This window comes from Zonotrichia leucophrys, chromosome 4 (genome assembly GCF_028769735.1).
Source record: "Zonotrichia leucophrys gambelii isolate GWCS_2022_RI chromosome 4, RI_Zleu_2.0, whole genome shotgun sequence".
Taxonomy (NCBI): Eukaryota; Metazoa; Chordata; class Aves; order Passeriformes; family Passerellidae; genus Zonotrichia; species Zonotrichia leucophrys.
Window position 1 is genome coordinate 1,350,067 of NC_088173.1, and position 16,037 is coordinate 1,366,103.

Sequence of the window (16,037 nt, forward strand, 5' to 3'; positions counted from 1 at the left end):
GAGTAAAAATAATGTTATTGGCAACTGTTAGGTACAGAAGTATCAATGAGCAAAAAAAAGCAGGAGGTAGAGTGGGATGGGGAGTGAATAACACCTGCTGCTAAGATAATCTATTGAAATAACTGAAATATGAGGAACCTAGAAAGGAGTTTTAAGGCAAAGACATCACATAAAAATAGCTGAAATGCCCACTCTTGAGTCAGAAGATGATGGAGGGGAAGCAGGGACAAGAAAGCACATTCCTGGCTCTGTAGCACCAGTGTGGAGCATGATGAGGGACTTGGAGGATCCATAATTGAGGAGTGATGAAAAAAGTGGAAAGCCCAAGGGCAAAAGGAAGGGATTTCACTGGGGTGTACCTATGGGCAAAGACATATTTAGAAACATGAAGGATTGCCTGCATTGAAGACTGGAGACAGAGGCCAGGCTTTTCTCTATTCTGTGGGTGCAGTACCTTGGAGGATGGACAGTCATGCCTTTTTCTTTTTCTTCTTTCCAAATATTGATTAGCTCAAATGTAGTGGCCAGCCCCAAGAGGGAGCACAGAAAGCTCCTCAACAGAACATCCTGTAATCTGGTGATTTGTGCATTCCTGTGGGTGGTGGATGCTGAAAGCCTTTCAGGGAGAAAGGTTTCTTACACTTTATAGATAAAAGGATAGGAGCAGCAGCAACATCCATTGCTCTGGCTGCCTTTTGAAGGAAGGAACAGCCTGCTCAGTGCTAGAACAAAGGAACATGGATATCAGTCACAAGGAAGTGAATCCCAGAAGCTGGCACCTAAACTCCAGAGGGGCAGAATCAATCACTTCCCTGGGCACAGGTTTTGGGCTACTTGGTTATTCAGAGGGCTGGCAAACAAGGGACAGGTTAAGACCAGGCACTTTCTGGAGTGCTGAGTGAACACCTGGTCCTAGAAATGCTGTGTGACACCAACAGTCTGCCAGCTCCTGCTACTTCTGTCAGGCTGAGTAATCCTCATGCTAGCAGCTGATGAAAAGAAGGGTCAGAAGTTCATTTGGCCCAAGCTGGACTTCCAGATAAGCAAAGATAAAGTGCCAGCTCAGCAGGTCCCCTCCCTGCATGGCAAGGATGGACACACCAGGAACATGAGCGGGAAATGGAGGTGGTGCTGGGGAGGGCTGGGATAGACACACTTTTGGCCAACCTCAAGGGTAAGGTGCACTTATTACACAAGAGCCAACACATTCCTGATCATGTCTATCTGGCACTGAGCCTCTCAAAGGATACATGCTCATGCTTATCTTTGAGTAAGTCACAGATGTGTGGGTTTGCTATTTTCAATCTCCCAAGTGAACTGACAGCAATAATTCTGAAGAGAGTGTTCAGTCAGAGAAAATCAACCTGTAGATGCCTCACAGAGATGACCTCTACTAAATGCACCAGAAGGAGTATTTGGGGCTATGAACCTTTATGCCCATTTTGGGATTTGAGCTTGCAGAGGCATGTCTTCCTCAAAATTGAAGCAGAGGGGAAAATCAACTCTGAAGTCAACACTGTGTGCCTTAAACATATTAGGATACATGAAAATAACATTTTTCATTAATTAAAAAATTCAGGTGTTGCCCAACATTGAAAGTAATTTCTCATGGAAGACTGATGAATACAAACTTTGGTCAGTCTTAAGGAGCTGTCTGCAAATCAACCTGAGAATAGCGTTTTCTGTCTTGTGACTTACTGATCTTGTATGTTGTTTCCTGATTTGTATCCTAATTGCTGTGTTTGAACAACCATAGAGTTATGTATATGTTATATACATACGCTACATACAAAAGGCATGACCCTGGGTAAGGAAATGTGTCAAAACCTCAACAGCTGAGCAGCAACTCACCTACAAGGATACAGATAAAAATTGTATCAAGTTTCAATTCACACAGCTGAAGGTGCTTCCCTAAGAATTATGGAGAGGAGCCCCATCTCCAGTCCTCAGCCAGCACCAATAAAGATTGCTCAGCAACGTTGATGCAGAGGTTCCTGTAGCATGTTATCCATAAGGAATTGATGCAGAGGTTCCTGTAACAGTTATCCATAAGGAAGTGGCAATGAACACTGGCAAGCTGGAAGATGTGTGGGGAGAGAGCTAAACAACAAAGTCTTGAGAGTTTGAACACTACTATTTTTTGCTTGATCAAAAGATGAAGATCCTTTAAAGATCAAGGGCAGGTCAGAATTTAACTATTTTGTTTCAGTATGAAGAAAAATCCGTCTGCACTAGTTGAGACAGACTTCATCAGAAAATCCCAGTTTTCTCCATACCAGTAGAACTCCAGTGATCAAAAAACACCATTATGGGCTCTTTCTCTGAGGCAAGTAAGAACCTGGCACTGTCATCCAGGCAGGCTGCAGAGCTGGCGCAGGTGGGACTCTGGCTGGGAATGAGCCAGCAGAAAAGCTGAGTGCTTCACCTCTGCATTGGTGTACACCCACAGAATAACTGAGGCTGGGAAGGATCTGAGCTGGTTCCTTCTACTCCTGTCCCCAGGGGCCAGCTGCACAGAGAGGAGTGGCAGGGAGCTTTGTTTGCTCTTACACAGTACAGAGTCTGCCCAGAACCTGTAACACACATTGCACTGGAAGCCCCTCATTTTGCACTGGGATGGAAACTCGGGGTCTGGTTTGTCAATGGCACCTTTTCTGTTGCTGTGTGTGCATTCTCTGAAGGATGAAGGGTTGGAAAGGATCCCAATGTGCTACTCGGCCTCTGCCCCTGGACTGAAGAAAGATCAAAGAAGTATAATTATATTGTGATGTGTATTTGTAAATCCTGCTCTAGAAATGCATAGTAATAAATACCTGAAAGCTCTATTCAACTCCATCCAAATGTTCAATTATAGCTAGCACTCTTTTTAAACACTTGCTTAACATCTCCCCTAGTTACACCCTACTGAAATTTAAGCCCCTCTCTTCTCATTCTATCCCCAGGAGACCTATGGAGCAGTTCAGTGCCACCTTTATGACAGCCTGTCTCATACTGGATGAATCCTTTTAGATTTCTTCTCAGTCTTCTCAAGGTTAATTGACTTAAATTCTTGCAGCCTTTCCTCACAGGTGATATTGTCTATAGCTCTGATCACTCCTGTTGGTCTCCTATGGATTTCTGTTGTTCCATCTATTTTCTGAAATGCACTTCTGAAAATTGGGCAAGGCATTCAACTGAGACCTTGCTGGTGCTGAAGTGAGTGGAGGGATTGGTTATTCCACTCCTGATCCTTCTAGAAACACCTTCAGGTCCCCAGTCCTTTCCTGAAATTGATACCTAACTAGCTGTTCCCTACAGTTTAGGAAATATGTTGCCTACATTTGGGTAGCTAACTGGTTTTGCTTTTGTGTGATGCTTTGCATTTATCCTCACTTCTTTATATTCATCTTATACTAATATTCCATTGTGTTAAAATCCTATTGAATTATAAACCTGTTGGCCAGAAGGATTTAAAGCAAGATTTCAACTGTACAAAAGCAATATAAACAGGATTCAAGAGCTTCCCAAAGAAATATATGATTCTTTACAGAAAAATATTTGGTTTGTTGTGCATTGATAAATGTCTACCCAGACTGGAGGTGTGGGATGAATTAAAGAGGTTTTTATTAACCTGATTTCCAGGGAATGAAAGGTGTTAAAGGATATGAATAATTGCCAGGAGAAGGTTAAATTTTAGGTCAGGTATGAGAAGTGAAAGGACTAAAAACAAATAATCTCCGGAAGAAAAATCAAATGTATCACAAGCCACAGTATCAGAAGCAGCCAGAGATTTTGACTACAGCCCAACATTTGCAATGCTTTTTTATCCTCATCTGAGACCCACAGAGGCCTCAAGGGAAGATGTTGACTTCTCCCAGCTCATATGTTACAAAGGCTCATTATATTTAAAGGAAAGCCTCCCTGGGTAGCTTATTTAATTTACCATCACAGTTCAAGTGAATGGATGGGAAGATAAACAGAGATGGGGATTGCTGGCTGGAGAGTAGGGTGGCTCAGCTTTCAAACTGCTGCAGAATTTGTTCATTGTGAAGAAATGAAGTTCTTATAGGTGTCTTTCACATGCAGTTTGGAGTCAATCATCAGCCTGAATAGGCTCTGGGACATAGCTTAGAGTTAAAAAGAGGGAAAAAAATATCTGGCAGAAGTCCTGAGGACACTTGTCTTCTTCACCTAACCAGATACCAATAAAACATTTAGGATAAATCAGCAATTAACCAATTTCTGGACTCAGCTGGATGTGGACTAATGGATCAGTGCAGACAGGCCAAGTAACCCAGGGAGATATTTAATTTTGTCTCAGTCAATTCTGTAGAGAAAGGCAGGAGCCACTCATGGGGAGGATGGAGGTTGATTCTCAGGAGCCTGTAACTACAGTACTCTGCTTAACACACAAATTGGAAAATGGGATTGTAATCTGATGCATGGCACTTTTGAATAATTAGATGTGAGAAATTCAGCGTGCACAGCAGATCAAGCTGCCAAAAATGTAGGGGGAGGGGAAACCAGAGAGGATTTCTACAGTCAATTTCTGATAGCCTGGAAAAATTGATCATGAAATGAATAACAGTAAAAATATAGTTAGCCAGAGAACAGTCTCTAAAATGCTATAAATGCATAAATGTCATACCAAATGGCAGAGGAATCAACTGAGGCCACAAAGATTAGAGATAAAAATATAAGCAATTTTTTTAACTCGTGGACAACTAGTAGTGAGATTTGTACTGGAAATAACAACAGCATTGATGAGGAGTGGGAGGAAAGGTTAGCAGTGGAAAATTGTCAGTGTAAGAAGCAAAAGCTGAGGAAGAAAGGAGCTAAAAATTGTCCAACTACTTAACCTTGAATGGAGAAGGTGACATGGAAAAATGCACAGAAAAGGTACAAATATTGACTAGAAGTTGGACCTCCACAATTCAAAACATAAGTAGACAGCATAAAAAATTGTCTTGACTTAAAGCAGATAATAACAACTTGCTTGATAACAAAAAGGGACTTGCAGAAACAGGTGGTAGAAGTGCCCTTCAAATACATCTCAAGGGAACCAGCTGACCAGTGAGAACAGCCTGGCTGCTGTCTCCAGAAGGGATGAGTTGATTATTAGGCTGGGGATGTTTCCCAGCAAGGCAAAGAAAAGGCACGATTGAAACTTATTTTAAACACAGAGAACTCTCTACTACAACCATTGCAGAATGGCAGAAGAAACGATTCCTTTCCACTCCCTGAATGTTTCTGACAACGTGCTAATACCAAAAGGAAGTATGCCAGCCAAAAGGGAGCCTGTGAGCCAGGGAATATAGTAAATGCTGGCACAGAATGAGGCAACACAGGTGGGAAGGCAAGTTCCAAAACACTTCTGGGGCTTCTGCTGGAATGGCACTATATCCTTAATGTGGTGCAGCAGAATGTTTAAAAGGAATTTCTGGTTTGTCTTCCACCCAGGCGATTGCTGTTGTCCAGCTGAGGAACGACACAGCACCATAACTCAGTAGGGATGGGACCTCAGGAGGTCTCCAGTCCAACCTCGTGCTCAATGTAGGGTGAGCTATGAGGCCAAAAAGAGGCTACTCAGGGATTTGTCCAGTCTGGTCTTCTAGTGGTGAAACAAGAAAAGATGTTTCAACCTTGAACCTTGTTCAACAACCTTGAACCAACCTTATTTGGCCTCCTTTTTAAATCAGATTAAACATGAAGCGAGAGGAATAGGTTTTGCTGGCCCCCAAAAAATGAAATTATTTTTAAGGGCTTTTTCTTAATAATTAACATGAATAAAACTATGTGCTGAGTGATCTAGCAGACTCAATGTCTTAATCTACTCTTACTTTGCAAAAACTCACACTTTTTTCCCCTCCTCGTGTTTAAGATGTCTTGCTCACATAAAATCTGAGGTCAGTGTTTGAGCTATGGTTTTTATCAAGCTGGACCAGCACTGAAGATCAGTCCTGCTGTCCCACAGTTGTATGTGGACATGACAAGATTTGCAAGCAGGGAAGTGTTGGTCATGGCATCCCATGCAAACACCAGTAAATAGCTGAGCTGTTTCATTTCCCACAGACACTGAGCTGAAGTATTTTCAAATAGTGCTTGTTCCCCACTACTTCACATGGCAAATAAAGAGATTTACAGATAAACTGAAGGAAGATTCAGGCCATCAAAGACAGACCTGAAATAAAGCCCAGACACAAATCAGTTTTAAAGAGTGTTATTACCGTGTTCAGAGAATCAATTAATGAAATTCCTGCTCACAAAGGATAACTGGAACTAAGTACAACCAGCTATTTCCCCCTGCTCATTTATTTTGTGATTTCCCATGCTCATTGATCAGTACTTTTGCAGGGTTCTGCAATTCAAACAGAAGGTTTTGTTTCTTGCTCTCCCAGTGCCTCTTTGTAGGTTGTGAGGAAAACAGAATCATTTTAGAGACCAAATTGAGAGCTTTAAGGATGTAAAAGGTCTCTTATAATTGTTCTGCTCAAGCCTAACCATGTTTTAAAGTCCCTTTCATGCAGAACCAAAATAACCTGACAAGGTGGTTATTTATTATAATAAGGGTCTTGAGTCCTGTGGTGTAAAATTATTGTGCCACCCAAAGGAATTCAAGGCAGTCATCAAATACTGAATATTTTCACCTATATTTATTTGGGAGGAAATCTGTGGTCAGGACTGGCCTTGCTTCCTATAATGGCTCTTTAGATTCAGGCCTCAACTAAGGTTTGGATAAACTGTACTGCAGAGATTATTATGATTGTACATAGATCAGCACAGAAGTGAGCTAAAACTGATGCCTTGTCCAGAGGACCTCATTGGGAAATGAATTGCAAATACTACTCTTTCTTAAGTGGAGAAAGCTTCTTGGTTTCTTTACTGGAGAATTTGGAGCACTGATATCTCAAGTTCATGGTATGTATCCTGCAAGCTGGGGGGACACAGACTTCACCAAGTCTCAAGACCTGGTAAACAACAATCCTCCAAAATTATGCCAGTTTGCCTTTTGCCCTCACAGCAGGGCACACAGAATGAGCCCTTGGACACTTGTGATAAATTGGTGCTTTACTACTTGGTCTTCTTCCTTCTATTAGCTGATTCTTTGAGAATTTAAAACCCTGAAGAAACTGTGATACAAGGAGAATAAAATATTAACTTTGCCTCTTGTATGACAACCTACACAAAGTGCACGTGTCTGGGGAACTGTGACTGACAGTCATTTGTGAAGGGCTGTGTTTGAAAATTTGTATGGTGACCTCTGCAGTTCTGTAGCTGCAGATTTGAACAGATGTCAATTCATACAAGTGGATTGAGGATCTTTTTGTTCTTAAGTGTGTTTTTGGGTTTTGTTAGGTTGAAGGGGTTTGAAAAAAATGCACCATTCATCTAATTGTAAAGTATCCATTCTAAGAAAAATGCACAAGGTGAAAATCAGCTGGGAAATTTACCAAAAATTATTTGCTCCATATGGTAGGAAGGTTAGCAATATAGTGTTACAGAAACAGGGCTTAGTTAGTAGAGGCCTCCCAAAACCAGCAGATCTTCAAGAGGAGTGAAAGAGATGAGAAGATGAGACAGAACATTTCACACTTATTCAATGCCACTGCAAACACAGAGGGCTTGAAAATAGCAAAAAACAGAAGGAAACTTGTGCAACCTCCTCTCTGCTGGAGAGGTGGGATCAGGGCCCCTGCTCCCAGCACCTGGCACGGTGTCACAGCCATGCAGGCTGGATCCCCCTGCCAAAATCTGGCCCCAGTTAATGTGCAGCAGGTTCTGACTTTGCTTACATGATCAATGCCAGTTTTATAAGAATCAATTTTTAGAAACTATTGACTCACATCAGCTGACAGGTTATGTATGATTAATAAGCAACATAAGAAAACAATGTTTAATAGTTTAATGGCTCTAAGTGCAAAGTAAAATTAATTAATTATACAAATTAAAAATGCTGCAAAGTCTTTACAATCATACAGTTCTAGAATTTAAATTGTATTACTGTGATAATTTGAAGTCTAATGCTGAAACATACTGAACAACTCTTAAAAGTTTTGTGCTTGACTTTAACTTCTGAATAATTAGTAGACTTCAAGGACAATTTTATATACCACAAGCACAGAGACAGAATTTGTAAAACAGTAATGTTATGAAACAAATCCCATTTGAAGAACAAACTCTACAGAAAACCAAATTATTAATAAAAAATCAATAAACATTGAAGTAAAAGCCTGAATCCTAAAAAGGAATAAGGCTGAATCCTAAAATTTATCTAAACAATATTTGTCATTATATCAGTAATAAAAATAATAAATTAGCAAAACTGTCATACTTTGTCTAAAGTATGCTAAGGCTATAGTGCAAACTCAGTTTGAAATTAATTGAATGGACAACAATCTCCTTATTTTTAATACCTTTAAGCTTCTGTTTTGTTTATCTGTTTTGCTCCAAAATTCTAGACAAAATTAAGTTCAATAACTCTTTTTCTAAGTCTGAGGAATGGGACAGTTAATATGTGATGAACACCAAGCAGTACATTCTACTCACAAAATACAAAATAAGCTGAACACAACAGTCAAGCATCTGACACAGTCCAAATACTGCCAGTTTATAAGTATTTCTACACAAGCACTTCACAAAATATTTAACATTAAAGTCTAAACATCTGTGTAACTCAAATATATTTGTGATGCTCCCAAAGGGTTAATACTGTCTTGTTTCATTTCTTACATGTAGTAATTTAGCAGTGAACAAAAGCAGCTCCCTGCTGGATACCTTGGCTAAAGGAAACACAATGAACTGGTAAAAACCAGTTTTATCTCACTGCTGTTGCCTAGGGCTACAGACAAAATGAAGTAAAAAAATTCACATGCAGAGTATTAGGTGCTTATGAAAGATCCAGCAGCGCTGTTGCCTAGTGATTCAGCCAGGAATCAGCACAGGCCAATGAGGTGTTTGGGTACTGAATAACATCCCCAATGACTGCTTTACATCTCCTGCAATTCTGTCATACACCCCCATGATTTCCCAGTGGTGAGAATCACTTTCAAGGGAACCTGTCAGGGAAAAAAATAAAAATTTAAACAAATAAACACATCACATATAGCACGATTACTCTTTTTGCTTTTCCCTTTGGATGTAATACTGCTCCAGATTCCATGTCTATCCAGTGTGAAATGCTCTTCATTTGTATTAATACTCAATTATTGCTACAATTCTGATAAAAGTACCTTAACAATTTAAACTAACCTTTAGTTTTCAAATTGCAAATACATGCTACTGAATTGCAATGAATACACTAAAGCAAAATTCATCTCATGCTTTTAAAAGAGCTACAAATGATGATTTTGATGTTTATCATCAGCAACTTTGTCAGCAATGCATAAAGATACTAGGGTTTTTTACCCCCCACTTTTCAAGTTCTGGGGTATTTTTATTGTTGCTTTGGTTTAATTTCAGTTTGTTTTGCAGTGCCTGGTGCTGTTGTACACAGTAGATTTGTTGACATGAAAGCTGCCTCATTAGCATGGACTATATTTTGGGAAAAAAAAGCTACTTCAAAGATAAAACATCCTTTACCTCAAAGAAGAAAAAGAGATCTCTCCCCATTAAGACTATATGTGTGCTCTACTTTAGTGACATTTTGTCTCTGTATTAAGAAATAATATTCATATATAAGGGAGCACATAATACATATTTAGTTGAAGTAAGTCTGCTGAAGGGGAACAGGAGCATTTCACAAAAATCTTTTCATCTTCAACATCTCTAATCCTGAAAGACATTTTCCTACTGTACAGAAGGGTAAACAACATGAACAAAAAACCAGACTTTTTTTAACGATCACTCTCAATTTCTTCTCTGAGATCAAACTTTATGTTTTCTATCTGGCCTCTGTCATTGATCTCTTTTTGAGGCTTCAGAGGAAGCTGAAGCATCTCCAAGATGGATGTAGTCTAACATGCACGAGCAGAAGTATGTCAGGACTGCCACAGTAATTTGCTTAGGAAAAGGAGACTAAACAAGGGTTATGAAATGTGTATCTCCAAAAGTCCTAATCTTTGAAAGCCCCAGATAACTATTTATTGTCTAAGAATGTGTTTCTTTTCACCTATTAAAGCATAGTTGGTGTTTAAAGGAGAATTACCGTTCTCATGGGAATGACATCTTGAATCCATCTGTTTAATGCATTGAGAAGGATTTGCCAGTGTGTGACAGTAAAACACCTCAGACAGAGGTGAATAACAAGGTATGTCCCCTTTGTCCACAGGACATTGAAACCTTCTGCCACTTAATGGTTAGTCTGAAAAATGTTACACTAAAATGATGCTCTATCCCTGCAACCAGGAACACTCTCAGTAACCATGTAAACATTTGTCTTTCCTAGAAACCTATTACAGTGCTTATATTTATTTCATGACCATGACTTCCTCAGAGAAAGTATGAAAATTTTACCTCTGAAAAAGGCACCAAAAAGTCTCCTTAAACTTTTCCTATCCAGAAAGGACTATGATTGCTATTCACTTTATATGCCACCAGTAATACCATACTTGACTATTTTTAAAAACCTTATAGAAGCATGAATGCCAGGTATCTAATACAGTAATTAAAAATATTTAAATGTAATATATCTTGAAAAACACTCTAGCTTCTTTTTTTTCCCCAAGGAATTTGTAACAAAAGAAGAAAGGCAAACACAGGTGTACAATGTAAGCAACCTACAGAAATGCATTTTGCAAAGCTTGGGAGTATCAGTGTAAGACATTTATAATCCCAGTGTAGCCAAAAAGTCTCATTGGACTTTTAACATTTAGTTAACAGGAATGTAAAATCTTACAAAGGTTAAGTGAACAGTGAGGGGGGAAATAAGCATGGGAACCAGAAAGAGTAATTTAGATCCTGGATACCCTTCATTATCCTTTCTCAATTTTTGTGGGAAGGATGGGCTCCCTAAGCACCCATAAAGGGTCTTGTAACTGCAAGCCTCACAGAGTGGCTGGAATTCTGCAATAGATACAGAAGATCTGCAGGAGGAAATACAAGAAAAATTATCAAGTAGTTTTCTTTTTCAGCTGTTTCCATGAGTGCAAATCTGTATGTTGCAACCATCTCTGAACTAATTAGAATAAAGCTGTTTCTGTCCCTGAATCTTGTTGGCTATTACTGCTGAGTGAGTGACCTGGCAACACCAAGTACTCCATTTGTCAGCACACTGGAAACCCTTGGGCCTTGGCTCACCGAAGTTTAGGGATTCCCAGGAGCTTTAGACTTTTACCAAGCGACAAAAGGTGAGTAGTAGGCTACAGTGACAGGTACCAGTTTTGTAGAGAGAAAAACATAATTATTTTATCATGTAATTACCATTTGGTCCAATACATAGAAAGCTGTGTAGTTACCTACTCACTTTCTAGAGATGCTGGTCTGGCAGATTATGTTCTCTACCTTTAGCAATGACCAGTGATTTTGTTTGCTTTGTGTGCTAGGCATCCACACAGAAATGTTAAATAGACACATTTTCTAAGTGAAAATTACTGGAGAAAGATCTTCTGCAATATTTTTTCAGCAGTAATGAATGCCTGGCACATCTAGAAAGGCAGGCACATATTAAAGGGACATATTTCTCACTCTACCACACCCAACAGAAGTTCCATGGCAATGAATGAAATAGATTTTTAAATTACCATGTACATTGCTACAACAATCTCACTTCCCAAAAGGGAGTATCTTTTCTTTCAGTTATTTTCCTTTGGAACTTTTATAGTAATTTGAAAAAGCAATTACTGCAAATATGAAAATGAAACAATTGAAGTAAAAAGCAAAATAGTTGTTTCTAGATTCCTAATATGATGATGATGATGATGATGATGATGATGATGATGATGTACAAAGCTAAGCATGCCTGAGAAAGAAATGGAAATTCAAAACTGTCCCTACCTTCAGTGGCACTTCCAAGGCTGTGGTTTGCTGCAGGGACTCCATTATTCTTTTTACCAGTGCTGTAAGGTAAATTTGAAAACCTACAGCTTTATTTTCCATGTTAGAATTGTTATATATATGTATATTAAAAATAGTTTTTTATATTCTGTCACATAATACCTGCATTTCTACATTAAAAATTATCATTTACAACTTTTTCAGATTATTTTAAAGTGTTATTCTATCTCTTGAGAACAGTTTAATTTCCTTTTTTAAATTGAATTTTTGGGTAAAATTTGCAGAATTATTTCATTTATCTAGGACGTATATAAAGAAGTATAGCACAACTACATTTCATATAAAGGTATGTAGAGCATGTGTGAGTGCTCAGTGTTCAACTTCACTTCTCATAACTATCTGAGTGATGACATTTTATATATTTTAATTTTCTAACTTTCTTGTGCAACCATAAAACTCACTTCAAAAAAGAAGCTAGGAAAAAAGTCCACAAGAATCTGAACTTTAAAAAATATTTTAATCTTCAAAGGAAAAATATCAGAGCCAAATTTTTTAAAAAATCATCTCTGTGGGGTAGTGGAGCTATCAGGACTCTAAACAATTAGCTTCAGTATAATTCATGTAACTTAACAACTCATCATGCCATAACACTATGCTCAGTATTACTGTGCAAATGCATCTATAATTATTCCAAAACAATCATCTGGGATCAGATTTACCATCACTGGTCCTGCTAATTAGTGTTTTGCTTGACAAAGATTGCTGCTTCAACACATGCTGTTCTAATAAAAATCAAGGAGAGGATCAACAGCTTCTAAAATGGGAGGTATTTTTGGCTAGTGAAAGTGAAGCAGGAATACCAGGTGGCCCCAGAACCTGCCCTGCTCTGACAGGATGGGGGAATAAATAATGGATGTGGTCTTGTGTCTCAGAGGCCTGAGAAGGAGCAGGGGCTGTGATTTGAGCTGCTGGAGCAAACCCACACGATTACTGTGCAGCTTCCTTTGAAGTTATCCCTCACTGCACATCACAGCTCTTTGGCAGCTGAGGTTAGAGGCAAAGGAGTGACAAGAACTCTAAGAAGCCGTGGATGTTGTTGCTCTGGCTGCTGCCAAAACCTTTCTAATGATGCCAGCAATGAAGAGCAGTCTGTAATGTTTCATGTCGTGTCACTGACACTGAGGCTGGCCTGATAATAATGATGAGGATAACCAGCTTCTGCTTGAACAGTGATCAGACCTTGCTGGCTCACTCAGATTTCTGTGCTAACGAGCTGTCATAAGCTTTTCATGAAGTCCAAACTATGCAGTAACTCAAAGTATCAGCAGATCAAGTGCCAGAGCTGAGGAAGCCAAGACATTTGTTGACACATCTACGTACAGCTACACCTGTACACTTGCTTCATGTCAGATTTGGGATAGTTCGTGGTCCACTGTGGGGCAGAACAACATGTTTTCAAAAGCAGAAACAAACACTGCAATCCACAGATTGTGAAAGGAGAAGTGCTGGCCTAAATAATTACTCATTTGTAATCCAGTCCAAGTCAACATGGCTATTAATAGAGGAGTGTTGGACTGCCTCTGTCTTGAGAAGCCCACTCTGAATTTCAACAAGCTGTCAGCTCCAGGAGGTCAGCAATGCAGCAGATGCTGGGGCATCCCAGCCAGGTGGGATGCCTTCAGAAGGCTCAGTGTGTTGCCAGTCAGTCCTGGATAAACATTTTTTTCCAAGCTATGACTACACAAAACTTTTGAGAGGATAACACCTGAATTCTGCACTTCTCACGCAGAATCACTCAGCTCTGTGTGTTCCACCAGACACTCAACTCTGAGCAGCTTATAATTTCTTGTGTTTTTAGATAAATAAACAGCAGCAGAGCCTTTGGGCAAGGAGATGAATAGGTCTTCTTGACAAAACGAGTTCCAACAGACAGTAAAAGATGGAGCATGAGTCAGCAGCATCTCTTCCTGGGCTGAAATTAGTGAGGGATATGACAAAGGCTGCTGCCTCCTGTGCACTGAGTTAGATCTGCTCCCCCCAGGTTCTCCAGACCTCTGAATTGGACTAGTTATGTCCCATTTAGCTGTTATCCCCAAAAGGGGATCCATGATGGCAGCAATAACTGCAACAGCTTTCTCTGTTGGTTCACACACTTATTGCTCTAAGGCATCTGGCACAACCAGAGTTCTGCTGCATTCTTAAATACTCTTAATTTTAAAATGCACAGATTAAAATGGCCACATCAGTGAACAAACCCAATGGTTCTTCATTCACTTTGACAACCATTAAAAACCTCTCCATGGGTTTGCTTCATTTTCTTCTTTCCTCTTTTTCTGTCAGTTCAGCTCCCTGTTCTCTTTCTCATGTCACACTGACTTTTCTCTACCCAGAGTTTAGTAAAGCCATTCATTGCAAGCAATCTGAAGTTGTTGTGTCTGCATTTCAGCCTTTTGAAATCACTCCCTTGCAAATATCAAGAAAAAGCAGCTGGATTGCCATTCCTGTTCAGTGGTCTGCTAAGACTGTAAACAGTGAAGAAGGAAGAATTTAAATACATTACAGTCTTTGCACAAAAATAAATAGGTATAGTGGCTGAATACATTTAGGCTGGAAATTTAAAGTTCTAGGTTTTGGAGAGACAAAATTCTGGAATAGTCCTTAGTGGGAGTAATTTTTCATATGAAGATGATAATTTATAAAAGAGACCATATGGCATGGGGGTATGTAATCACAGGAAAGGTTCCCTTTAGTCCTATGTACATAATATCTAATTCTTCCACGGTTTTCTCAAATCTCCTTGAAAATCTCCCTTTTTCTCAAGGCTCACAATAAATAATCAAACATGTACAACTATATCTTTATCTTGTATACATTTTAGAGTATAGTCACTAAAAAACAGAACCACAGTGTCTAAATAAATCTGTCTCTACCACTCTTAATTTTTGTTTCTTTTCTAAGATTTAGACTGCAGACTTTGGGGATAATGATTATTTCTGTTCAGTCAAGAATCTAGTATATCTAGGGCACATAAATTATTAAAGTGTTCCTTTACAGCCAGCCACGTACTGCAAAGGCATCTGTAAAATGCTGTTCTCCCAATCTTTGCAAGTTATCTCTCAAAACCCATAGTCAGCAATTAGGAAAGCTGTTGATTATACTCATCTTAAAATGCTTTGTAAGCTAAGTATATATGCTAAAATATTGTGCATAAAAAAATGGTGACAGCAAAGTTAAAAGATTATAGAGGAACTGAAATTTTAACACATGTTTTACCATACATTAGATTTTCTCGATACTGACCAGAATAAATATGCTTATTGAAAGTGCTGTGAATAGGAACAAAGATAAGACACGCATGCTTGCTGTGGAACAAAAGCTTATTTGTCCCTATCAAACTGAAGACATTTTTCAAGTGCACTCACCTATGAAATTATGACTCTAGAAACATGTCAAAGCTGGCCAGACATATGATCTATGGAACAGGAATTTTTGCAAATTGAAAGCTATCTAGAGGCATCTTTAGTTTACGCACCAGTGTTTTCCAAGCCAGAAAACGGCACCTCAGAGGACAGAAAATGTCACTAACTTGTGATGACCAGCTCATTCTTTTGTTCTTCTGTTCCTGCAGTTCCCTTTTGAACATGTGCTCATTTTAATGCAGTTGTCTCAGTATCAAGTAAGCATAAAATTGCAGCAGAATAAAGTGAAATTTCATGTAATCTGTATGTGAGCCAAAAATGTGCACTGGCAGATGTTAAAAAAAGTCTAAGATACCATTCTTTGGGTAGCAAGTGATCTTAATATCAACATAAATAGGTTTAATTTATATTGATTGTTGGTTTGGTTTTTCTTTTTGGTTGTGTTTTGTTATTTGGGGTAATTTTTGTTTTTGTTTTTTGGGTTTTTTTTTTTGACTGGTCATTTCACTGTTCTTAAATTTAAGGTAAGGACTTCAGCTGAAATATATTATACCTAGTAAAGTATTAGAAAAATTGTTTCAAGCTCTACATTGTGCATGTATCAAAAATACAAACAGATGCAGAAATTCTTTATTTCTATCAATACTGTATAATTATAAATGAATTCTAAAAAAAACACCCTTTAAAATTACTCTAATGCACTGTGAT

The 16,037-nt window shown here is 38.8% G+C and overlaps 1 protein-coding gene across 1 annotated transcript in view; it reads right to left on the reverse strand.

Moving 5' to 3' along the window:
• Positions 1-8,775: 8,775 nt before the first annotated feature.
• The window catches only part of POLN (DNA polymerase nu), a 97,824-nt gene continuing 90,562 nt past the window's right edge, over positions 8,776-16,037 (reverse strand). Inside the window, exons 26-27 of the mRNA XM_064710199.1 lie at positions 11,911-11,972; positions 8,776-9,035 (exon numbers count right to left, since the gene is read on the reverse strand). Coding sequence (XP_064566269.1) covers positions 8,967-9,035; positions 11,911-11,972 — 131 coding nt within the window. The 3' untranslated portion in view covers positions 8,776-8,966. The remainder of the gene's footprint in view (positions 9,036-11,910; positions 11,973-16,037) is intronic.